This window comes from Cutaneotrichosporon cavernicola (assembly GCF_030864355.1).
Source record: "Cutaneotrichosporon cavernicola HIS019 DNA, chromosome: 2".
NCBI lineage: Eukaryota > Fungi > Basidiomycota > Tremellomycetes > Trichosporonales > Trichosporonaceae > Cutaneotrichosporon > Cutaneotrichosporon cavernicola.
This window is the reverse complement of record NC_083394.1, coordinates 1,677,770-1,701,725: the sequence shown is the minus strand read 5'-3', so window position 1 is coordinate 1,701,725 and position 23,956 is coordinate 1,677,770. Positions and strand designations below refer to the sequence as shown.

Below are 23,956 nucleotides of genomic sequence, written 5' to 3'. Positions count from 1 at the left end.
GGCTTATACTCCACTACCGTGTGCGGATTGCGGAACCATCCTGCGGATTCCTTGGTCCGGTATCCTGCAGATTCAATTCGAGCGGCCCAGTTTGGCAGCAACATTCCGAGATTAGAATGAACCGAAACAAAGTCTCTTCAATTGCTCTGTGGGTTGACGGTCCATCAGATTCCGCCCAGCATTCCGCGAGCGGTATTCATAAGTGGTGGCAGTGCAGGTGACGTGAGCAGCTCCTGCAGACATAACGAGTTGCCAGAGTAAACATGTGCTCCGACGGAGTTGTCGGACTACGTCAAGATCGATGCTATGTCCGGTCCGCCCTGCTACGCCCTCGAGGCTAACAACGCCTCAACCTCGACCGCGACCGCGCGCGCGGCCGGTAACAGACGCCACTCTGCGCTCGCCTTATACTGCTCCAGTACTGTACCCACAAAACGCGCGACTTCGTCGTCCCCTGGCCGCAGGTCCGATCCTGTAGGCGGGTGCTGGTGTCAGCATCGACTTTGACTTCGCGATGAAGTCCGCATAGTTGCCAGAGGCGATCCCACCGACGTGCGCGTCAACAGCCCAACCTGAGCAACGCTCTTACCGCCGCTTTCTCCGCACCGGCTGCATCGGCTCCATGATCGCCAGCTCCACCCGCTGTGCTCGCCTCGCTCGGCACTCACCACAAGGTCATCCCTCACACACATCCAGAACCCCTCCCAACCCCACCCAGCATCGCGCGCCAGTAACCCATCAACCTCCTCCGCCCACTCAGCCTCCCACGCCCTCGTACCGTCTGGAAGCATTGTGTTCCCAAGCCTCGCCTTGATGTCGGGGAGCACGTCGGCTATGCTCGCAGCGCATCGGTCGTGAGATGCCCGCAGCGAGGCATACACCCGCGGCAGTGTCGGCGAGGAGAAGAAATTGTGGTTGATGGAGATACACTGGGTCAGCAGAGGACTTGGCGGTCGGTAGCGGTTTGCCAGCTGTGGACGGAGAAGCGACAGCTGGCCGCCACTCACAAAGTCGAGATTCAGCACCTGGTGGTGCCACCCACTTGGGACGAAGATGACCTCGCCTTCCTCCTGGAGCACCTTGAGTGCCTTTGCATCCCGCACGTCGAACAGGAGCTCGCCGTGCTTATCACGCGGCTCCGTCCCTGGTGGGAAGAGCCACCACAGTTTGCGGCCGACAATGTTCGCACTCCAGCTGTACGAGCCGTACACGTCGCGGTGGAGGGGCGTGAAGGTTCCCGCGGGTCCGGTGTAGACGAAGCGGAAGTCGGCGGTGGACGCGCTCGATGATGTGGGTGCGTCAAAGGGCGGCGAAAGCCAGTCGTCTGCCGTCAGCGGCTGTGGACCGAGAGTTGTATAGTAGCGCAACTCACCCAGGAAACAGCTCGGGGGTTCATACACTCCCCGCGCGTCCGCTCCACCACCGAGCTCGGCAACCAGATGCCAGTCCTTGACGTATAACGTCCTTCCTTCCCCTGACTCCCAGAGCTCCAAGACTTCCCGCAGGCGCCGCTCGTCACGCGCAAACTCGGAAAACTCGCGCTGCGCAGTGTCGGCAACGGGAACGACTTGGTCGCCGTAGTCGGCGAGGGCAGCGAAGTTGGGGAGGGATAGGGCGGGTGGAGACGGGGCTGCGAAGGAGGGTGCGGACGGGGAGAGTGGGTTGGTAGGGGAGGAAGGTAAGTTGGAGGGGGAGGAAGGGTTGCGCGGAACAAGGCCGGACAACAACGTGCCCATCTCCTCTTCCCCTAGACTGGCCAGCAGTCCACTCTGCGGCGAGTGAGGCCGCACCCAGTCCCGCCTTGCTCCCCATCGCTCCGTCGCCCGCGGCGAGAGGAGGAACGGCGTGTTCGGGATCAGGTGGTCATGCTGTCGTCAGCTTGTTCGACCGCGGGCGTACAAGGAAGCGCTGGTATGGCAGGTCATCGTACGTTGGGGGGTGTACCGCCTGTGCGGCGCCAGACATGTGATTAGAGTGGTGTCGAAATGTAGACGATGCGAGGTTTCGGCGCAACTCGTGCGGAATGTGAGGTGGGAGATGGGCGCGATGCGGGAGATGAGCGGTGGCCATCTCCATCCCTTCGGATCCGGTTCATTGGCCCAAGCAAAGCTCACGAGTGGCTCATGTCGCGGCGCGACTCGCAAAGTAGAGGTCACGCGGAATGCTCGTTGGCGCTTATGAATCAATGTAACTTCGGGCACTTGATAAATACCGGCATCTTGAAGCGTCCCACATCACCTACCTCATCATGGCCAGTCAAAACACCCTTTTCCGCAACTACAAGGCCCTGCTGTTCGACTGCTACGGCGTGGGTTTCCCCCCACTCTCCCCTAACACCAGACACTGATCGACTGGGAGCGCGGCATGCTTGACACGCCCTCTGTGCGCTCACTGCTCTCGCAAGACGGCGCGCCAGACGAACAGGGCATCCTCACAGCCTTCAATCCCAACGAGGTACGCGTGCAGGCAGCCACTCCTGGGATCGTGTATGACGATGTGTGCGTCCCCCTCTCGCCTCAGCTGATCCAGCCTCACCCAAGCGTTCAGCGACACTGCGCGTGATCTCGGCCTCTCTGCTACAGGGGAGGAAGCGCGCGCATTCGGGAACAGCGTGCCGTCCTGGCCGGCGTTTGCTGATTCGGCCGACGCGTTGAGGCGTCTTAGCGAGATGGGCCTCAAACTCGTCATCCTAAGTAATGTCCACAATGCCGGGTTTGCCGAGACGCGCAAGAAGCTCGAGAAGGGGTTTACCTTTGACCAGGTGTTCACGGCCCAGGATAGTGAGTTGAGGTAGCAGACGGAGTTGTTCCATGACTTGCGTGAATAGGCCCTCCCTCAACGCGCCCTCTGACCGCAGTCGGCTCATACAAGCCTGACCAGCGCAACTTTGAGTACGCAATCCGCAGGCTCAAAGAGCTTTATGGCATCGAGCGGGACGAAATCCTCGTCACTGCCAACTCGAAGCTGCACGACCATGAGCCTGGGCACATCGCTGGCCTCAAGGGCGCGTGGATCAGCCGGGCTGGCGCAAACATGGGCGTTAGGAATCTGGACCACATCGTGCCAGACTGGGAGTATCCCACCATGAAGGACTTTGCCGACGCCATGGAGAAGGCAAGGGCACAGTAGTGAGGTGATGTACACTGCATGAAACTTGAACACTTGTCAACTACTCTACACTCTACAATCCGTTTGGTCTTCTGTCTTCTATGGCTCACTGTTCCGTCTGCACTGTCCGAGAAGAGTGTCAACATTTCCGTCCGTCGGGTATCTCTCCGCTCCGGCTACGTGAGGCCAAACAGGCGCCGCCACCAGCGTTTGAAGCGGAACCACGCGCTTCCTTCCCACCCAGCTCTGCGGTCCGCGCCGCCGGCCCACATCCTACCAGTGCCACAGCGCACGACACCAGCCTCATCCTCGCGCTCCGGGCGCGGGAGGCGCACCTCAACTCCGTCGGCGGACAACGTGCTCCACACGTCCCCCGCTACACCGGACACGAGGCCAAGTTCGAGGTCCTTGTCGCGCGGTGCGGGGGTGCTGGCCCTGAGGCGCGGGTCGACGCCGCGGCCAACAAAGCGCGGGAAGAGGCGCATAAGCGCGACCGCCTCGTCGTCAGCGATGTGCGCAGGGAACGTCCACAGCCGGAAACGTGGGCGATTCAGCTCCGCCTCCTCCTCTCCGAGGTCAAAAGAACGGCTGTCGATGCTGTCCCGGTCGTGTGCGGTCATCGGCGCTAAGCTCAAAGGCGAGCGCGGTACCCCACTTAACAGTGCCTCGCGGTCTCCTGGGCTGTCAGGTGAGAGGGGCGACAGAGGTGCGCCGTTGTCGTGCCATTGAGCCTCGTCCAGGTTGGGTGAAGCCTTACGACGCGACATGGGGGGAGGCGGAGCAGGGCCGCGGCCCGAGCTTTTGCGTGGTTGCGGAAGGGGTGGAGTACCGCCTGGTGTGCGCCGGTCCGTGAATGGGTCCGAGCCGGAGCGCGCACGCGAATCTGGATCATCTTCTGGAGAGTTTGGACTGGGACTGGCTCGCCGCAACTTGGGCGGCGTGCTAAGGGGCTGGTCCTCGAATCCGAGCACGCCCTTGAGCACCGCAACCGCCTCGGCCATAAACTCTGGTCCACCCGACTCGAGGAACACGGCGTCGTCAATCTCCCACACGACGCGGCGCACGCCAGCGCCACCGCGCTTAGGCCCACGACTCTGCACACACAAAGCACCCCACAGGCCGCGGAAGAACGGCAGCTGGGGCCCAGTGGAGGAGGTGCCCCACGTGCGAATAAAGTGGTCGAGGCGCTCAGCACGTTCAGAACGTGCTCGCGGACTGCCTAATTCCGAACGTGCCGGGAGCGAGAGCGAGCCGTTCGAGAGAGTGGACGACAGGAGCGCGTGGAAGCTGCTGATGCGCACACGTAGGTGATGGAGGTGCGCTTCAGACCGCAGCTGCGACTGTACACGGGTGTAGGCCGCGCGGTGTGCGGGTGGCATCTTAGCGAGCGTGGCAGTGATGTATGCTTGCGACGTCTCGGGCGGCGTGGCTGAGAAGAAGAACAGGCGACAGTGGTGTGCGAAGAGCTCGAGGTCCTGTTGTCAGCTTTCGCAGAATCTTTGACAGCTCACCTCCGGTGGCGGACTCGTGATCGTCCCGTTACGCCTTGAGAAGGTGCTTCCCTCACGGCCCGAGAATACGCTCGGGCTCGAGCCGCGCGGCGGCAGCGGAGGCGGCGTGAGGCCGTTGTGGCCCATCGTCACTGGAACAGGGGACAGGATCTGGCGGGCTTGCCCAGCGCGACCGGTTGTTTCGGCAGAGTCTCGGCGGCCGGTTTGACGCCGTGGTGCACTACGAGACTGTGCGTCAGCGAAATGGGTGGGCCAAGGCGGTGCAGGGTTGGTGCATATGCGCGGCGCCGCGCCACCACAAACTACTCACCGGGATCCGGCTGTTGCTACCACTCCCAAGGCGCGGGGGGAGGGGTGGGCGGTCGGCCCGCGTTGGGCGGTTGGCGTCCATCACTGCGGTTGAGGAAGGTGGTGGGTCCTGAACCCCGGACGGTGAGGGAGGTCCAGTTGGTGAGCTGACCGGCAGGCGGTCAGATGGGGAGGGTGATTGAGATGCTCGCCGAGGAGGGTGCTGGAGAGTTGAAGGGGGAGTGATGTAAAGTGTTGATAGTGTTGATAGTGTTGAGTAGTGTTGATGTTGGGATCAAGTTATTGAGTGATCAACATGACCCCCGCTTCTACCTTCCACTTGGACGGCGCCCGATCGGCAGATCCAGGGGGAGAGTGCCTTACCGTAGTGTGGGGCGAAAAAAGGCTATGTTCTCACTACTATACCGTAAGGTGACGTCTGCGTTTTCTGTCCGTCGTGATCTTGTTCTAGGATCAAGAATCAAATGTGCGAGAGAGAGAGGGATGGATGCCAAGGTGACAATTGATGGCGAGCATGCATGGCGCGTGCATGAAATATACTGTGCAAGAAATTGGGGGGTAGAGAGGGCGCGAGGATTAGTTTCAAGGGATTGAGTGGTAACTAGTTCCCTAAGCCTATCGGATTGAGAGTCGACGCGTCGTATCCACATGTGGGATACGCGTCTTAGGGCTTTGAGGGAAGGTGTGTAGTCGAGGGGGTGTGAGCTTCAAGCCACCGAACAGCACCCTTTCTTCTAATAACCCTCATTTTACTCTTTCCCGCTCACTGGGGAGCTGGAGATCTAACAGCAACACCTACCAAGGTATCATACAGTGTCCAAGGGCCCTGCTTGGTCGCTGCTATGGTTGGACCGTGCGTCACCTCGGGACTCATCAGAGGGCCCGTACAGGTAAACCGCGCTTGAGGCTGGATGCTTGGCGTGGGCTCGAGCTCGTACATTGCGTTCTCTCTGCACTGACCAGGACATTACTCATGGCACTCGCACCTACAACCGTCACCACGCCAGTTCAGCCGTCTCCATCTCCACACCCCGTCCCCGCACAGGCAAGTCGCAATTGACTCTTCGGCCCCACAATCATGTCTTGTCATGCTGGTGAATGTGACCTTGACCTCGGTCCTCTCTGCTTGCTCGACATCTGAACTGCTTCTTGACATTTGCTACCACAATGATCTGTCTGCTTAGTCTCGTACAAGTACACGGCCAGCGACACTTAGTGCTTCCTAACAGTCAGCGTGGTAGGCAAGTCACTCACTCCTGAGCCAGAACGACACGACCGTTGAGGTACGTCGCTGTCGTTAGCCCCTCCTTTTTTAGTGCTTACTGTAGGCAATCCACGCGCAGTACGGAACAGTGAACCAGTTAGTGCTGATGGGTGTGGTGGCGAGGTCGTTCATCTTAATAGCCATGGTGACGGCCGTGCCGAGGAGCGCGAGAGAGTTGGCGAGAGCAGCCTGCTTCTGGTTGGCGCCGATGAAGAGCGGCTCCCAGAGGAGCTGGAGGCCGAGCTGCGCGTAGTAAAGAACGAGGGCGTCTGACGCGGCGTCGACGGACTGGGGTGTCACGGCAGCGTCAAACGACCGTACGGTCAGGTGTGCGGCGTAGCCGGTCAGGCCGGAAGCCGCCATCCAGATCTGGCGTCAGCCGATCCCGGCGGCGCATACTCACGTAGGAGAAGGCCGGGTGAGGCGGGCATGTCGCCTTGGCCGCTTGGCCGGTGCGCTTGGAGCGGATCTCGGAGCTGGCATAGTTGCCCACGATGCCGAGGACGATCGGCAGGCCAACTGCCGTCAGCATGGGAGCATGTGGCGCGGCGCGTCACCGGAAAGGGGGTTATCACCCTCTCACAGCAAGCCCTCTACGTACCGGCCAGCGCCGGGTTGCGGTTGACAGCAAAAGCAAACTCTGGGAGGGGCGACATTGTGCGACGTGTGTGGGGTGGTGCGTGAGTGGCAAGGCTTTATACCAGAAAGAGGAGGGCACCACAAAGGGGCCTCAAATGATCTCCTTCCTTAGCCTCCCTCCAAAGCGCGTGCGTGCAGTCCCGGCATAGATGAAGCGTGTTGGTGGGGCTGATCGAGGCCCTTGATGGTCCTCAGCTGGGGGGGGGGGGACCGGGGCGGGAGACGCAGCCTGACCAATGAGTGAGGCCGTGGAGCAAATCTACGTCATGATGTCGCGGTAACTGCATTTGTTTGGGCACTTGCGTGAAACGCTCATTACTCGGATGGCCACTCGGATGGCCGGACGGAACAGAGCCGTCAAGCCAAGTCTCATGATCATGGGTGAATCATCGCACCAAGCGCCCAAGCATCACCTCAGCACAGGAATAGACGAGGAATGACGATGTCACTTCACGTGGGTGCCACGCTTCTAGATTACACGATCACGTGATCACAAAAGTTGAGATTGCGAGTTGCCACCCATTCCACTCGTTCAACTATCAACACCAGCATCAGATATGAGCCAAGCACACCCACCAGAACAATCTGTGCCGGAAGCGGTCAACAGCCAGATGGAGGTGCCACAACAAAGACCGGATGGCAAGGGATACATCGACGACGCAGCGGAGCCGTGCGACAACAAGAGCGAGGGCTCGAGCGTTGAGGAGAGCCTCGACAGTGCGGACGAGCGGAGCCACGGCGGATGGCCAGAGGACGAATCCGGGCTTGAAGATGACGAGGAATATGATGACGATAACTGGGATGTCGAGAACGAGGACTGGGAGCTCGCCGATGGCGGTATGTCTCTGGGGTTGAGAGTTGGACGTGCTGACGCTAGACTTTACAAAGCAGTACAACCGCGTGCGGCAAGCCTACACGGCGGCTGGAGGCGGGACGCAGCCTCTCCCAGCGCGCAACTCTCACGCACCGGGAGCGATCAAGGCCGCGCCAGCCAAGGCGGGAAGCCTGGGCAAGAAGCTCGTGAACCCGGCGTTGTTAGGGGGCGTGGGCCACAACCCGAAGAGCGCGGCGGAGCGGCAGAACCAGAAGGACAAGGCGGATCGCGCGACGCACGAGCAGGTTCTCGACGACCGGACACGCAACACGCTCCTCCGCCTCGTGAACCGGGGATATTTTGGGGTTATCGAGGGGTGCGTCAGCACCGGCAAGGAGGCCAACGTGTACCTTGCTTTCCCGGGGTCCGATACACCGTCTGAGCCGTACCCGTACCCGCCTGCCATTGCAGTCAAGATCTACCGCACGGCGATCCTCAATTTCCGCTCACGGCAAAAATACATTGTCGGCGAGCACCGCTTTGCAGGCGGGTACTCGAGCGCGCGGAATGCGCGCAAGATGGTGTCTCTGTGGGCTGAGAAGGAGCTGCGTAACCTTCGCCGTCTGGTGGCTGGTGGTGTGCGTGCCCCAATAGTCATTGAGCAGCGCGACAACGTCTTGGTGATGGAGTTCTTGGGCCGTGAAGGTGTCGCCTCGCCACGGTTGAAGGACGCGGATATCTCCAACTCGAAACTTGCGCGGCTATATGGCGAGGTCCTCGTGGCTATGCGCCGCATGTACCACGACTGCCAACTCGTGCACGCCGACTTGAGCGAGTACAATATCCTCTATCACGACTCGCATCTGTACATCATCGACGTGTCGCAGAGTGTCGAGCATGACCACCCGAACGCATTCGACTTTCTGCGCAGCGACATCCGCAACGTCGAGGACTTTTTCACAAAACGCTCAGGCGGTGCAGTCAAGACACTTGGTTTGCGGCGCGCGTGGAGCTTTATCGTGGACGAGAACGTGGGGCTTAGTCGGGACGACCAGGCGGGTGATGCTGGCGAGGACCGGCTGCTAGACGTTCTGCGCGAATGGCTGGACCGCGAGCCGGAGGAGGAGGAGGCAGAGGAGGAGACGGATGACGCAAAGGCCAAGGCCGAGGTTGACGACGCCGTCTTCTTCTCGTCATACATTCCGCGCTCGCTTGGCGAAGTGTATGACCCCGAGCGCGACATTGATATCCTCAAGGCGGGCAAGGGCGACACGCTCATCTACGCCGGCATCACCAAGCTCGACATCAATGAGGGCAAGGCGGCGAGCGAGGGCGAGATGGCCTCGAACGAGGGAGAGACTCCTGCGCCCATCAAGGAAGAAGAGGCTGACGCCTCGCAAGAGGTCGAGGCCTCGCCGGACGCAGAAGAGCCGACCGCACCCGAAGGAACAGCCGAGCGGAGACCTAGCAAGAGTGTCCGTTGGGCCGACTGGGAACCGGAGGAGGAAGCCGAGGTCGATGCCGCCGAGTTTGAGAAAAAGTCGCGCGGGTTCCGACATGAGGACAAGGAGTCTAAGAAGGTGAGCAAGAGAACGAATCGAGCTGACGGCAGGAACGCAAAAAGGCACTCAAGGAGGAGAACCGCGAGAAACGCAAACACAAGATGCCCAAGGGGGAGAAGGCCCGGCTGGTCAAGAAGACCAGCTCGCGATGATGCACCGTGTGCTCGCGTTCGTCACTGTGTTCGTTCACTGACGTGACTGACTCACCTCTGGCTGACCTCGACGCGGACCAACATCCATGCTGAACGATGTTAGGTTTCGGTGAGACCTCCTGTGAACTTGCCTGCACTAGCCTGCACTGTTTGCACCGATGGACGTATCGATTTTTGAATGATCACAACGCCCATATCCGAAACAAGCCGTACTTCCGGCCGCCAGCCCAGCTTGACCCATCCCATGTTGACATTGCAGCATCGGTCCCTTAACGCGTCCAGTATCACTGAGGACCGAGCAGCGGCTACGACACCTTGAATACTGTGGTTGCGGCGCACTGTGAATCACGCTGACGGGGGCGACGGTGCAGGTGCGAGGGTGAGTCGAACACGTTCTGATGGGGATCGACATGCCGACCAGCCCTCAGACCGACTCTTGACCAAGACGAGAGGCCGACAGATGCCGAATCCGACACCGAGCCTGGTCTTTCAAGTCGTTGGTCCAGATCCACAAAGTTGTGCGAACTTCTCCTCCGCCTGGCACTGCGCCATCCGCGCTGATTTAGAGGCTCATGGAGTTTGCGCCAAATCAGACCCAGTGGGAGATAGGTAGCTTGCCATGACAGTGCTGGCTTAGCTGTCGCAGTGGCCCCGTCGGCGTTGATGCATAGACAGCAATACAACCCGTCAACGACCGCGTCAGTCAACTCGTCAAAACAATACCGCCGTTCGTCCATTCATTGACTGCGAGCTCCCAATGTGGCTGAATCTGGAGATGGAAAGTGAGTCGAGCGTTCTGTCGTAATACAAACCCGCCATCCTCCGTCAACGTCGACCACATCTCTGAACTCTGAACTGCCAGCGTTCCGGGGTGTTGACGGATGCCACTCCGGTAAAAGCACGGGAAAGCCGGCACAGCCGGTGGAAGATGGGGGAGAGTACGCCGCCAGCCGGTTTCGGGTGCGTCGGGCCGCGGCATGTCGTCACGCTTGACCCACGACCCGCAACCCCCCGCGGACTCTTTTTTCTTTGTTCAGGTTGCTGGGGATCGGGACCCAGATCGGATTCCGTATGGTGTGGAACAGGGGTTACGGTTCCGGGCAGGCGTGGGTGTTCATTATGGTAATTATGGTGTCATGGTAATTTCGGAATGAGCGGCCACTGATTCTGGGTACTGTATATGGCGGCGACGACTCTTCAAGATGGATGAGATGAGGGGCGTTCTGAAACCATTCAGCACACTGACTTTCCTGAATGACTTGATGACTAAATGCCGCCTGGCGCACGCCACACTATACTCATAGTAAACGTAGCGTGACAAAAGGCTTTCCGCGGAGCCGGTGGCGCCAGATCCCGAAGTCCGAGCATCCAACTTGTTCTATCGTTAATAGATTTATCACCGCGAAGTGAGGGCGGGATTGTGATCGGGACAAACCAAACCAAACCTACCCTACCAGTTGCAGGCACCGGCGACCTCGCGGGCATGTTCCAGGAGGCACAAGTGATCGAATACTGATGGATGTCCATATGGCCTCGTTCCTGTTCTTTATGACATGAGACAATGTGTTCGCTACAGATACGTAGCGGGGGCTCTGTGCCGGAGCAATGTGGGTATGCCGGCAGTTTGTGGAGATCTCGTGAGGCTAGTGAGGCTTTTGTGAGGAATCACGTAGAGCTGCATAATGGCTTTGTTTTGCTGTTCCCATTGTGCTCGAGGTCGGAGTGACGTGAATGTCGAACAGCTGACTGCTGGGTTAGTTGGGTTGGGCCTTCGCCGGAGTATGTACGTCATTGCCGCCGGCTGGCAACATGGAGACCAGATGAGAGCGGCAAAGGCGGCTAGTCGCCTGTTTCCCTGTGAACCCCGCAAGAGAGAAAGGGGCATGAGAACAGGGAGCAGAAAAGACGAAACACGCATGCCGCGGAGGTCCAAGCCAGGACAAACTACGACTCCAGCAAGACGACGCTGTGGACAATGACAAGTTGTGGTTCCAGGTCGAGGCCTGTGAAGGGGTTGGGATGAGACGTCAGTGGAGGGGGGTTCCAAATGTCGCGGCTGTGGATTACCTACCTGACTCGAGCAAGGATTCCTGGGGCCTCCTGCCTTGCCTCCGACCTGGGTCCATTGGACATAAGCGGGCATGGGCATACCAGGGTTAGTGTACGTACATGGCCGAGTTCCAGTCGGGGATGAGGATGGGGATGGGAATGGGGATGTGGCTGGTGTGGCGCAACAAGTGCACAGACATCTGTACCAGAATCTAGGCGAGATTATTATTGAAAAAAGCTCCGAGACGATGCGATGGGAACTGATGGAATACATGCAGGGCAACTGTCAACCTCGACCGAGGTTGTTACTCGGCTTGTTGCGTGCGCCCCACTTTGTCATTCATGCTTTGCATTGGTAGCTCTGGGCCGAGGTTTCAAATGTGATCCGGTAGGGTTACTTTGGTCGGGTCGTGTAGGTGTGTCGTTTCTCGATTGCAACGAGAGTGAGAGTACAGTCAGAGCAGATGTAGCGGGCAAAATGGTTGGATTGCATTCGATTCTTAGTCTACATCCGGAGGAGTTAACGGTTCAAAACAAGCACTGAGGGATTCCCTGGTTCCTACTGGTTGCCCTGGGACCAATCTTTACCACCCCTGGAGAGGGTTTCGTTTTGTAGTGGTTGCAAGTTGTGGTAAAGTCTTCCGATAACCACAAATGGCTTTTTTATTGTTTGGATTGGGTTGTAGTTGGGCTTCAACTTGCTGGATACATCGCCCTAAATCAACCCTGGGACAATATCGTTATTCAGGATTCTAGTTCCGCTTTGCTTTACAAACCTTGGCACTCTTTCCCCCTTTTTGGCCCATGTACACTACATCTACTGACTGACAAAAGATGACAGTGTTGCAACAGTCTACAGTTTACCTAGGTACATTTGTACCTAGAGGTCCGAGGATATGATTGCTTCAACTATGGTAACACTTTGAAGGGCTTGTAACAGTTACCTTTGACGGGTTCGATTCTTGGAAAGTTTCATCATCCGTCACACCTGTCCCTACTGCGCAATCTATACTATCACCCTACTTGTTAGCCAAGCCATCGTCATTTCATCCCTCTCTACCATTGTCCCCGCCTTACTTTACCCATCAAACCCAAAGTTGAAAACTGTTTCAAGTTTGACTACCTTGTACACTTGTACTTTGTACTTTGTACACACGCCACTCTTGGTCGCCAAGGTACTCGATAATCCTAGCCTTGGTTTGAGGATCACTGGATTTCATTCTGGATCTCTGGACCTCTGGATCTCTAGATCCATCCAATCTCCAATCTACTACCTACCTCTCTTGCCATCAATCCACACTCGCCAATCTAGATCTATCAAACTGCCAAGGACCCACCACGACCCCAGCCAGGGTCTCTGAACGCTCGAGCACACACCTTTACTTTAAACCACCTTCCTCCACCCTCCACCCTCCACCCTCGACGTTGTTTGTCAACTCCCATTTGGCTCAAGCCACAACCCTTATACCCTTTAGATTCAAAGATACAAGCCAAACCCGCCAGACTCAACCTTTTCAAGTTAGCAAGCAATAGACAACAGACGGCGTTCTTCTATCTCGCGCTATCTCAGGCATACCCCACAATCGTCTACGCCATCAATTCACAAGCTCAACCTCAAACTCTCACTCCCACATCCCCGCTCCATCGCCAATCACTCAACAATCAACAACAAAAACAACACCCCCCCCCCCCCCCTTCAAGTGCCTCCACCACATACAAGGTCTGCTACAATCCACTCACTTCCCCCACTCGCACTTGAGCATTCCCACTTGTTCTTCATCCCACTGCCTGTTCAACTCGATTGACCTTCCCTGTCCCTGCCTTTTGCTTCCTCGCGTTGCGATCGAATCGGTACGCTCGGCTCGGGCTTGGAAAAGCGGCTCAGGTCAACAGAGCGGTTCCTAGTGCCGTATTCCCCGCCCATTATTCCTCGTCACGAGGGCCTTGAACCTTTTGTCCATTCCTCGGTTTGATAGCTCAACACTTAGGTCACGATAGAGGTCCAAAAAACCATGTCGTCGCCGCCTGATGGTGCAAGTATGACTTGGGACACCTCCCAGCAACCCCGTCGCGCATCCGACTCCAACGTCGTGAGCAGTAAGGGTTCCACGGCCACGGACGATTCCCCCGCTTCCAGTGACGAGAGCAAGCCTGGACAACCTGCTTATCCTGCAACAACCGAGCTCGAGATAAGCATTGTGTCACCAGATGCTGGTGACCAAGCAAGTCTAACAAATGGTGAGTTTTGGCAACTGGCATGACCCAGCGCCGTGGGCCCAAGCAAGCAATCATTCACTGAGCGAGTGATTGGGCCGCTGGCGACCAGGGCAGGCGAAAGGCGCCCCGGAACGTGGCTTGACGACTAAACCTTGCAGCTGCTGCCACCTCACCCCATGCCCCGGTCACCTCCAAGTCCAATGTGACTTTGCAACATTATGATCCTTCCTCACAATCATCCACCATCAAGTCAAAGCGCCCATCGCATCATCCACATTACACCAAACGGGTGGCACAGGCGATAGCCATGGACCCCTTAGACACCTCGGATACCGTATCATCTCCACACCACCTTCCAGGTCCCCCCCACCACCATCATCACCACCATCCCCCACCCCATCCTCATCATCCCGGCCATGTCCCACCTCGACATGGCCTCCGTCCACAGGCTCCCCCTCACGCTGGGCCCCACCCTCAGACCCACGTCTACCCGATGCCTTCAGACTCGGCCCACTTCCTTGGGGCTCACCAACCTCCCATGCCCACAGGCGCTTCGATTCCGCAACAAGAGCAGCAACTCAGATACGCTGATCAAGCGTACCGAACGCTTCGTCCAGTCTACGCACCACAGATCTACTATGACCCATCAATAGCTGCTGCTGCAGCCGATTACGCCGTGGATCCTACACACGCTTATCCCGGCATTCCTTCTCGCACGTCACCTGGCGCCGCTTACCAGTCACAGCCGCCAGTCCCTCCTCAGTTTCATCACGCCGCCACCACGCCGCCGGTACCTCAAGGCGCTTGGACAGGGCCACCAATACTGCCCCAAACCGCGTTCTTTGGCTCATACGCGGGTATGCAGCCTCAGCACGCTGGTGCTACTGGGATGACGGATGAGATGGGTCACAGTCGATCCATCTTTCTTCCCCATGCTGCTCCGGGCCCTGGCCCAGCTTGGTCCCCCTCATCCGTCATGTCGTCGCATTACCAGTTCTACACGCCATATACAGCGTCGACGGAGCGGATGGAGAACATGACTCCAGCCACTGAGGCGTGGTCTCCTCAAGGTCAGGTTCGGCCTCTCCCAGCCCGCCCAACCTACGTCTCCCCACAAGCTGGCGCATGGGGTGCAGGCGTTCCAGCCCCAACCCCGACAGCGACCGCAGCAGCGGCCGCCGCTGTCAGTGCTTCACAGGGTAGAGACCACCTTGCACCTTTGAGCGTACCAGGCGAGGAAGGTCTCATGTCACCAGGCTCTAACCAGCTCCACCAAAATGAACGCGAACGTGAGCGCAAGGAATATCACCCCCAGCCTCCCGCTCGCAGGAGCGAGTGGGTAATGTGGGTCGGTAATGTGTGAGTAGGGCGTGGTAACCCGAACGCAAACTGTGTGCTGATATGTCAGTCCCAGCAACGCCTCGCACGAGGAGTTGTGGCGCTTCTTCAACACGACGACCCCTCCATCCGCGATGATCAACCCGTCTGAGCCTTGGCGTGGTCCTTCGTCCATATTCTTGATCTCGCGGTCGTCATGCGCCTTTGTCAACTTCTCCTCACAGGCCGATCTCGACCGCGCAGTCCCTTTCTTCCACGGCCTCTCGCTCCGTCCTTGGGACCCTCGATGCCCTCGCATGGTTTGTCGCGTCCGCCACAAGGACGACGATCTGCGAGCGGGTGTTGGCGCGCAGCGTGGTGTAGGGATGCACCGTGCTTGGGTCGAGCAGCATAAGCAACTCGATATGAAGCAGTCTCCCAAATCGCAGAACTTGCAACTTCCGGACAACCCGAACAGCCAGTCTTCGTCGTCGAACCATAGGAGCTCTGCGAGCTTTGCGAGCACCAACTCGAGTTTCCTGGTCCACCACTTCCCCAAGCGATATTTCATCCTGAAGAGCTTGTCGATTGTAAGTGGTTTATTCTGTGTCAACATGCTAACCGCTAGACCGATTTGGAAGATGCGGTCAAGACCCGCCAGTGGAAGACGCAGCGGCATAACCAGCCCATCCTCGGTACGTACAATCTATGAGCTGGGGTGGCATCAATTGACGCGTGACAGATCAGGCGTTCCGCACCTCTCAGGACGTGTACCTCATCTTTGGGGCGAATCGTTCTGGCGAGTTCTTTGGTTACGCCAAGATGACAGCACCCAGTCTCCACATTCGCACTGCTGCCATGCGCCCATCATTCGGCTCCATCAGTTCGCTCGCGCCCCTCAGCCCTGCACACGAAGAGCAACGAGGAGCCAGGCCGCAACTGTCTACGCCGGCTCCCATCATCCGTGAAGAGGGCGAATCTCCTAGGTCGCCTGTGGCACGTTCTGCCACGGACCCCTACTACCGCCGCAAGTCGACCGCGTTCCTCCATCCGGGTCAGCGTGCGTCGTCGCCTGGCCCGATCGAGGAGGAGGACGAGCTCCTTTTGCCGTTTAGCCACCTAGAGGTGTCCGCCCAACCCGAAGACGACGAAGGCATGTTCCGTTCCGAGTCACCGGAGATGTTTGAGGAAGCACTTCGGCGAGCTAGTGCCAACACCCTTGACCCCAACCTTCTCCGCGGCAGGCGCGAGTCGAGTCGCCTCTCGAGACTCGGCCGCATTGAGCAGTCCTCGTCGCTTCAGATCCCGGTCGGCGGTGGTCCCGTGATCCGGCGGGAGTCGACGATGGCCCCAATCGTCCGTAAGGAGACCGCGGACCCTGCCAAGCCTGATGAAGGCGGTGCCGATGGCCTCGCTGCGCCGTTCAAGTTGGAGTGGGTCAAGGTGGCGCCACTTAGCTTCTTCCGCACACGCCACCTACGGAATCCGTGGAACGGTGACCGCGAGGTGAAGGTGTCTCGTGACGGTACTGAAGTTGAGCCGAGTGAGTTATCCTCTAGTTGTCATTTCTTGCGAGTGCTGACGTGATAGATGTTGGACAGCTTCTGATCAACGAATGGGAAAAGTTGGACACGGAGGCGAACCCTGCCAGCGAAGATGCCCCGGACGCGGCACACGAAGCGACCGAGGTAACGGACAGCGGGGAGAAAGCTGCTGATTCTGTGGCCACTTGAGTTGATGGAGGAGGAGGCAGAAGAGGTAGCTGGCAGAGGCAGTGACGGACCTGGAGGTGGAGAGAGCGGTCAAAAGAGGAAGAGAGGTCTCTCGATACATACGCATTTTTTCTTGTTTATACAAGCAGTACAGCCGCGCATCGTACGCATCATTCTACACACGCAAACCGGACGAACTTGTATGCATTGTCTGTGGAAATTTCCTTGATGGCTGTGTAAAGGTACTCGTGGGGTTGATTTGTGAGCAGACCAATTGGGCAAATGGGCCAAACAAGCAATGGAGCAATTAGGAGCAACATGAATATGACGCAAGTACGGTAGGGTGATCGGAGAGATTTGGTGGCCTCTCCGCAAAGCACTTGGTAACAAGGCAATATGGTATGTAATAAGGGACCATATGGTCAGAGAGTCGGTCAGAGTACCTGTGCATACAGAGGGGCTAATTCCAACGTCACCACCCGCCGGCCCATCTCGTCTCCCCCTCCCCGCCGCCCACCTACCCTTCCTTGCCTTCATCCCTACCCCTAGTACAGGTTACAGTTACACTTGACTTGAACCGCAACAGCGCCCTATCCCACCAATCATCCACAAACTCAACATCCATCCATCCACATCCACATCAACATCCACATCAACATCAGCGCCACACAAGACTGAAACACTCATTTCTCACAACGACGCCATGTCAACCCCCGATCTGTTGCAGAAACTGCGCGACCTCGGCATCTCGGATCGTTCCGCTCGCTTTGCCCTTTCGGTGCGTTATGCTCGCCACTCTCTCCCTCTTCTCGCTCCTCGCTCCTCGCTCCTCGCCCCGCCGATCCGTGCTCGCAACCTGGTGACTTGGGATCTGGGGATTTGGGGATTGGAGATGGGCATTGAGGGGCGAGAGGAGCTACAGGAGCTGCAGGAGCTACAGGAGGCGACCAGTCTAACGAAATCATCGGCGAGTTCGGTCTAGTGTTGCCCGGCGGCCCGGCGGACTGGAGGACTGTGCTTTTGTCTCTCTCGTCCTTCCGTCCTTTGGTCCGTGATCAGTCAACTGAGCAAAAGAGTACATTACTGTACGCTCGCTCGTTAGTCGTAACCAACACAAAAACACATCCCCTCTCTCCGTCATCCCTCTCCAAGCTCTCCACTCCACTCCCTCTTTCATTCAACACACCCTTCCTCCACACAGACCTCCACTCCCCTCCCCTTTCCCCCCCCCTCCTCTAACCCCCCCGACCAGCATGCACTTCCCCCGCTTCCGATCGTCCTCATCTGACTCGCAGCGGACAAACAACAATGTCGAGCAGGCTGCCGACTACGGTAAGTGTCCACGTCCATCACCAGTGTTAGACTCTGATCAGGATCTGGATGACGGTCACCTGCCTCTTTGAGCGATCGAGCCAGACGTCGACAGGACGGACCCTCGGCCTCGTCCGCTGGTCAGGCCGCGGTGATGACTCGAAACCGTCGTGGCGTGCAACAACCTTGCCGTGACAGATTCTCATCTTCCTCCGCTTCTCTTTACTCTGCTGCCCTACCGCATCTTCCCCATCCACTTGGCGCCTTGGTTCTCGTGCTGACACCTCTCGTTGTCATCTACGACCCGCAAAACTCGCTCATCCTCCTCGCTCCTCAATCGCATCTTCACGATCTGCTCGTGACTTACCCTTCACGCGTTGACTCACGATCGTGTCACCTTACTCCGTGTCCTCGCATAACCTCACGGCAATGGCCCCACTGCACCGCACCTCATCCTTACCTCCTGCCATCTCCGACTACTTTGGCCGGCTCAAAGTGTTCTCTGGAAAGGCCGGCAAGGATGAGGTATGTCACTCACTTTCCATTGCTCCCGCTAACCCCAGGTAAGCCAAGATTCACTGGGCAAGGAGAAGACAAGCGCAACGCTGGATAGCGATCCAGCTCCACTCCCACAAGTCGACCCGTCCAGTCTGTGGCAACGATTCCGCAGGCGCATGTCTGTCGATCTCACACCGTACCCTGCAACTGATACTGAAGCTGTCGACTGGAATGCTTCGTCCTCATCATCACCCCAGATCCCCATACTGACGCTCAATTCTTCCACAATCAACCCCGCCTCGCCTGCCTCTGCACCCAAACCTTCCCCTCCTGCTCCTAACCCACGCACCCTTGAACAACAGTCGGATGACTTGATCCGCGCAGCCCTCGGACGCGGACGCACGTCGTCCGGCGCGGCTCAGTCATCTGGTACCTCGACTCCCACATCCAAGCCGACAGCTGGCGCTCTCGCAGCCACATCCAAGCCGACAGCTGGCGCTCTCGCAGCACTGGCACTTCGCGCTGCGGCCGTCGCGAACCCGCAACAGGTGATGCCTCCCCCGGTTCCCGTCGAGTCCTCATCCACGGCTCCCGTCAAGCCAAACAAGTCGCTCTTGGTGCCGTCCAAACCGATCGGCAGCCGACTGTCGAAGAGCGAACCGAGGTCACGCTCCCCCAGTCCCTTCTTCCGTGCGCGCAAAGCGCGTGAAGAGCGTCGCGAGCGCTCGCCTAGTCCTGACATTGTAGCGCTCCGCAAGGACTCGCTCGCTGCGGACTCGGACGTCGAGGGACTAGTTAGTGACCGCGGGCGAGGACGCTACCGCCCGCGCTCGTCTGCATATGACTCGCCCGAGTCGAGTGGTGGCGAGGAGGCCGATGGCGAGTCTGGCGTCCAGATTGCCGAGAAGCCCGTTGAGAAGACCGTGGTGCTGCACGACGAGGACGAGGACGACGACGATCACCACGCTGACGACGAACACCACGCGAGCGACGAGGTCGACGAGCCGCTCGACTACGACGACGATGACTTGTGGGACCCTGAGACGTTCTTCGACGAGGAGACGGAGAAGAACACTACTGCCAACGCGTTCTACGCCGACCCGTCACGCGACGATTCCATCAATCATGAAACCAAGCAGGACAACTTTGACGTCTTTGGTGAGGATGTCGAGCAGGACTTGCTTGGAGAAGGGCCCAACGTCGTTGTGCCACCTGAGCCGCTGTTCGCCAAGCCTGGTGACAAGGTCCGCAAATCGGAGCGCTCTGGTCTCGACCTCGTCACTTCGCGCCCGACGTTTGCGCGTGACAGGTGTACAATTCAACTGACGCAGGGCGACCCGGACGCAGCGCTTGAGGATAGCGGCAAGCGCATGCGGCGTTACGTCGTCCTGAGCGACCTGTCCGAGGAGAGCCGGTACGCGGTTGAGTGGGCTATCGGCACGGTCGCGCGCGACGGTGACGAGGTCTTCCTCATCTCGGTCAATGAGAACGAGGACAAAGTCGATCCGAAAAACTGGAGCAACAAGGACCAGCAAAACAAGATGAAGTTGCAAAAGGAGCGTCAGACGACCGCGCTCCTCCTCGTGCGCCAGGTGACGGGTCTGCTTGAGCGCACGCGCCTCAACGTTACCGTGACGTGCCAGGCTATGCACGCCCAGAACGCGCGCTACATGCTGCTCGACGTTATCGACTTCCTCGAGCCGACGCTGGTGATTGTCGGCTCGCGCGGCCTGGGCCAGATCAAGGGGTGAGCTATTGTTCATCCGTGTAGCTAACAGCAGTATCCTCCTCGGCTCGACGTCGCACTACCTCGTGCAGAAGTCGTCTGTGCCGGTCATGGTCGCGCGCCGTCGCCTGCGCCGCCCGCTCCACCACACCAACCCCGAGGACTTGCGCCGCTCGCCGCGCGTCTCGCTGGCATCAGCCAACATCGAGAAGACGGCCCCGTCGAAGCAGGAGGACGACGTCCTGGACGCTGCCGACGACGACGACGACAACGACGAGCCCAAGCACCACGATAAGCACCATGGCATGCACCATGAGAAGCACATCGATCGGCACCACGACGAGCACCACAGCGAGGAACTCCACGACGAGCCGAAGGTCAACGTCAAGGTCGTCGTCGAGGAGTAGTGCGTGTCCGAGCGTGTCCGAGCCACCCCGAGCTTTATCCCCAAACATCTACACGTATACCGAGTATGGACGTTGTAATGCAGTGTCGTTGTTGATGAGATGGTGGCTACTAACGGCGTCGCAGCGAGGAAAGCTTACCTCCCTCAAGCAGTATCGACAGCTCAGATACATCCAATAGCTACAAAACTACTCCTCGGCATCGTCCTCAGTCTCGACGCGCTTCTTGGGCGGCGGGTGGGCGTCGCCGACGAGGTCACCATCCGCCTCACCGACCTTTCGCTTCTTGCCGGCCACGACGTTGCCATCGAACGCGTCATCCTCGTCGTCGGTCTCGACGTCCCCGTCCTGGCGTAAGCGACGCCTAGCGATCCGGATGGCGGTAGGGCACACTGTCGCTGCTACAAATCCCCATCCAACATCCAACTCACCTCGACAAGCTCAGCAAGCATCCGGCGGCCCTCAGCATTCGGATCGTCATCATCCTCATACTCTTCATCCTCATCCTCCTCAAACTCGTCGTCCTCAAACTCGTCGTCGTCGTCATCCAGTCCGTCGTCAAGCCCCTCGTCGTCGGCCTCGACGTCGCTCACGTCGTCGTCGGAATCGAGAGCGGTGCCGTTCTCGGGGGCCTATTGTGAAGTGGAAGGAGAGGGGATGGAACAAAAAGGGACGCGTCAGCACCATTACATCCCACCAATTGCTACGACTCACATCAACATGCTCCGGGACCGGGTCAACGACCTTGGCCTCATCGACAGTGACGGCTGATGTCAGCGTTTGCCTGGATGGATTAATCGCTCGAGTGGATCCTGTGGCAATGTCGAAATGACCTGAGTCCGGTCCAACGTACTTCCCATGATGGACATTCTCAGTGTCATGATAGTTGTGGATGCGGAGCTTTGGACAAGATGCGTGGTAGCTCTGGATGGCGTTGGAGCAAGCGTCGAGAGTCCCCGCGTGTACACAAATGGCTCCTCGCATCCACACCATACCATGCTCCATCCCATCCCCATTCTATCCATCCATCCACATCCGCATGCACGACTCACCATCCTTGTTCTCTGACATGTTGTACGATTCGTGGGTAAAGGAGTGTTGATGAACGTGTCAACGCGGAATCGCTAGACTCACAATGTGTTCCAGTCCATCGGTCTAGATGACTGTGGCATTCCGGGGCCCCGGTCAAAAACACCGACTTAAATTAGACTGACTCGGCACCATGTCAAACCAAGCTTCACATCTCTCTGTCTCTGCAATCGCAAACATGAACCTCGACGCTGTTATCCCGCCACATGTGCTCACTATCGCTGGTACGTGGGTGAGCCGCAGGCCGCCGGGTTATGGGCATTGAGCTCAGCATTGAGCTCAGCCTCCCCTCTCCCTCATCCCCCCTCCTCCTCTCACCAACCCCCCAGTCGCCCCTCCTCCTCCTCCTCCTCTCACCAACCCCCCTGTCCTCCCTCCCCCCCCCCCCCCCCCCCCACACTCTCACCTAACCCCAGGCTCCGACTCTGGCGGCGGCGCTGGCATCCAGGCCGACCTGAAGACTGTCTCCGCCCTCGGCTGCTATGGCAGCAGCGTAATCACCGCCCTCACAGCCCAAAATACCCTTGGCGTACAGGGCGTGCACGTTGTGCCCCCCGAATTCGTCACTGAGCAACTCGAATCGCTCTTCAGTGACGACCTTGTCCCCACCGCAATCAAGTTTGGCATGCTAGCGGGTCCCCCAACCATTTCAGCTTTGGCATCGTATCTCTCGGCCCTCGCGACCCGCCCATTCCTCGTCTTGGACCCAGTCATGATCAGCACGTCGGGACATGAACTGCTCGCCCACTCGGCCCGCCATGCTCTTATGTCACACCTCCTCCCCTTAGTGGACCTTGTGACGCCCAACATTCCCGAGGCCGGCGTGTTGTTGGGGTCGGGGTCTAATCCAAACCCGAAGAATCTCGGTGACGTGGTCGCCCTTGCAAAGGAGCTGTATCCGGTGCTTAATGGTCCAGCTCTTCTTCTGAAAGGTGGACATTTGCCCGTTACCCGTTCTTCGGTGGAAGAGTTTATCGAAAAGAATGGAGACGTGTCGGTTGTTTGGCTTACTCCGGGACCGATTGCCGTTATCGACGATTACCGCGCCACTCTCAACCTCGCACCACGGAGCGAGGACGTTGTCGTCGATCTCCTGGTCGAAGACGACGGAATGACACTCGTCGTCGGACCGTGTGTTGATACCTCGTCGACTCACGGCACAGGGTGTACCCTCTCGGCGGCGCTTGCGTCATGCTACGCCCTCGAGGCTGAGGCGCGCCAGGTCAATGGCGACAAGGCGGATAAGCCCAATGGTGACATGAAGGGGCGCAAGCGTATCTCGCATGATGCCGTACGCAAGGCCATCGCGTACACCCAAACGGCGATTGCCACTGCACCGAAGATGGGCCGCGGAAACGGGCCGCTCAACCACGGACACTCTGTGGCGCCGCGTGTGATCCCTACGTGAGTAGACTCTCTCCTGTCCCGTTCTCATCGCCCATTCACAACCAATACAAATTCGGCTGACGACAGACCCACAATCCACAACCCCGCCCCGTTCACGTCGCACCTCATCGCCAACGCCCCAGACTGGGACGCATACGTCAAGCACCCGTTCGTCATTGCGCTTGGCAACGGTACACTCCCCCGCGAGGCGTTCGTCCACTACATCACACAGGACTACCACTACCTCAGGCACTATGCGCGTGCGCACGCTGCAGGCGCTGCAAGGGTTGAGGATATGGCGACGATCCGAGCGCTCTCCGAGATTGCGCTACACGTCGCCCGCGAGAGCGAGATGCACATTGAGGTGGGTTTGGGCGGGCGGGCGAGGTCTCGGCAGCAGCATACGCTCAATCCAATTCAATTGCTGTAATTCGCTGATCCCAGTTCTGCGCGTCGTTCGGCATTAGCCGCGCCGATCTCGAGGCTCTCCCCGAATCGGCCGCGTCGTCCGCGTACGCCCGCTACGTCCTGGACATGGCCAATTCCGGCGACGTGCTGGACATGCTCGTCGCCGTCCTCTCCTGCCTGATTGGGTATGGTGAGGTTGGGCTGTGGCTCAAATCGCGCGTGGCGACCGGCGAGACAATCGAGGACGGAAACCCCTACAAGCGGTGGATGGACGACTACGCCGGCCCCGACTTTATCGGGGCGGTGCGCCGTGGTATCGCGACCCTCGAGGAACGCGTGGTCCGCGAACAGCCCAGCGCGGCAAAGGTCCAGCGCCTGAGTCAGATCTTTGCAGAGTGCACGCGCCTCGAACGCGCGTTTTGGCAGATGGGGCTCGACCAGAGCTGGTAGATGCAGTCTTCTTTGAACAAAGAACACAAA

At 58.5% G+C, this 23,956-nt stretch overlaps 9 protein-coding genes across 9 annotated transcripts; 5 read left to right on the top strand and 4 right to left on the bottom strand.

Moving 5' to 3' along the window:
- Positions 1-323: 323 nt before the first annotated feature.
- CcaverHIS019_0206620 (uncharacterized protein) lies at positions 324-1,965 on the bottom strand (the record flags this gene model as incomplete). The annotated part of the gene is made up of 5 exons (XM_060597699.1): positions 324-485; positions 669-929; positions 1,008-1,324; positions 1,373-1,868; positions 1,900-1,965. The coding sequence occupies 5 exons, from the start codon at positions 1,963-1,965 to the stop codon at positions 324-326; spliced, it is 1,302 nt and encodes a 433-aa protein (XP_060454566.1).
- Positions 1,966-2,248: 283 nt separating this feature from the next.
- Positions 2,249-3,129, top strand: CcaverHIS019_0206610 (uncharacterized protein; the record flags this gene model as incomplete). Its single annotated transcript, XM_060597698.1, has 4 exons — positions 2,249-2,308; positions 2,341-2,498; positions 2,530-2,780; positions 2,858-3,129. The coding sequence occupies 4 exons, from the start codon at positions 2,249-2,251 to the stop codon at positions 3,127-3,129; spliced, it is 741 nt and encodes a 246-aa protein (XP_060454565.1).
- Positions 3,130-3,284: 155 nt separating this feature from the next.
- Positions 3,285-5,010, bottom strand: CcaverHIS019_0206600 (uncharacterized protein; the record flags this gene model as incomplete). Its single annotated transcript, XM_060597697.1, has 3 exons — positions 3,285-4,583; positions 4,620-4,847; positions 4,930-5,010. The coding sequence occupies 3 exons, from the start codon at positions 5,008-5,010 to the stop codon at positions 3,285-3,287; spliced, it is 1,608 nt and encodes a 535-aa protein (XP_060454564.1).
- A 1,130-nt stretch (positions 5,011-6,140) lies between these two features.
- On the bottom strand, positions 6,141-6,848 carry CcaverHIS019_0206590 (uncharacterized protein; the record flags this gene model as incomplete). Its single annotated transcript, XM_060597696.1, has 5 exons — positions 6,141-6,150; positions 6,183-6,219; positions 6,252-6,561; positions 6,596-6,711; positions 6,794-6,848. 5 exons carry the CDS (start codon positions 6,846-6,848, stop codon positions 6,141-6,143), a joined length of 528 nt encoding a protein of 175 aa, XP_060454563.1.
- A 540-nt stretch (positions 6,849-7,388) lies between these two features.
- Positions 7,389-9,359, top strand: rio1 (uncharacterized protein; the record flags this gene model as incomplete). The annotated part of the gene is made up of 3 exons (XM_060597695.1): positions 7,389-7,668; positions 7,709-9,225; positions 9,258-9,359. The coding sequence occupies 3 exons, from the start codon at positions 7,389-7,391 to the stop codon at positions 9,357-9,359; spliced, it is 1,899 nt and encodes a 632-aa protein (XP_060454562.1).
- Positions 9,360-14,601: 5,242 nt separating this feature from the next.
- Positions 14,602-16,675, top strand: CcaverHIS019_0206570 (uncharacterized protein; the record flags this gene model as incomplete). The annotated part of the gene is made up of 5 exons (XM_060597694.1): positions 14,602-14,984; positions 15,034-15,532; positions 15,571-15,637; positions 15,685-16,485; positions 16,533-16,675. 5 exons carry the CDS (start codon positions 14,602-14,604, stop codon positions 16,673-16,675), a joined length of 1,893 nt encoding a protein of 630 aa, XP_060454561.1.
- Positions 16,676-17,357: 682 nt separating this feature from the next.
- Positions 17,358-20,596, top strand: CcaverHIS019_0206560 (uncharacterized protein; the record flags this gene model as incomplete). The annotated part of the gene is made up of 5 exons (XM_060597693.1): positions 17,358-17,432; positions 17,950-17,986; positions 18,462-18,490; positions 18,826-20,210; positions 20,245-20,596. 5 exons carry the CDS (start codon positions 17,358-17,360, stop codon positions 20,594-20,596), a joined length of 1,878 nt encoding a protein of 625 aa, XP_060454560.1.
- A 186-nt stretch (positions 20,597-20,782) lies between these two features.
- Positions 20,783-21,664, bottom strand: CcaverHIS019_0206550 (uncharacterized protein; the record flags this gene model as incomplete). The annotated part of the gene is made up of 4 exons (XM_060597692.1): positions 20,783-20,941; positions 21,025-21,225; positions 21,308-21,360; positions 21,646-21,664. The coding sequence occupies 4 exons, from the start codon at positions 21,662-21,664 to the stop codon at positions 20,783-20,785; spliced, it is 432 nt and encodes a 143-aa protein (XP_060454559.1).
- A 196-nt stretch (positions 21,665-21,860) lies between these two features.
- On the top strand, positions 21,861-23,926 carry THI20 (uncharacterized protein; the record flags this gene model as incomplete). Its single annotated transcript, XM_060597691.1, has 4 exons — positions 21,861-21,906; positions 22,099-23,086; positions 23,156-23,432; positions 23,513-23,926. 4 exons carry the CDS (start codon positions 21,861-21,863, stop codon positions 23,924-23,926), a joined length of 1,725 nt encoding a protein of 574 aa, XP_060454558.1.
- Between the last annotated feature and the right edge of the window lie 30 nt (positions 23,927-23,956).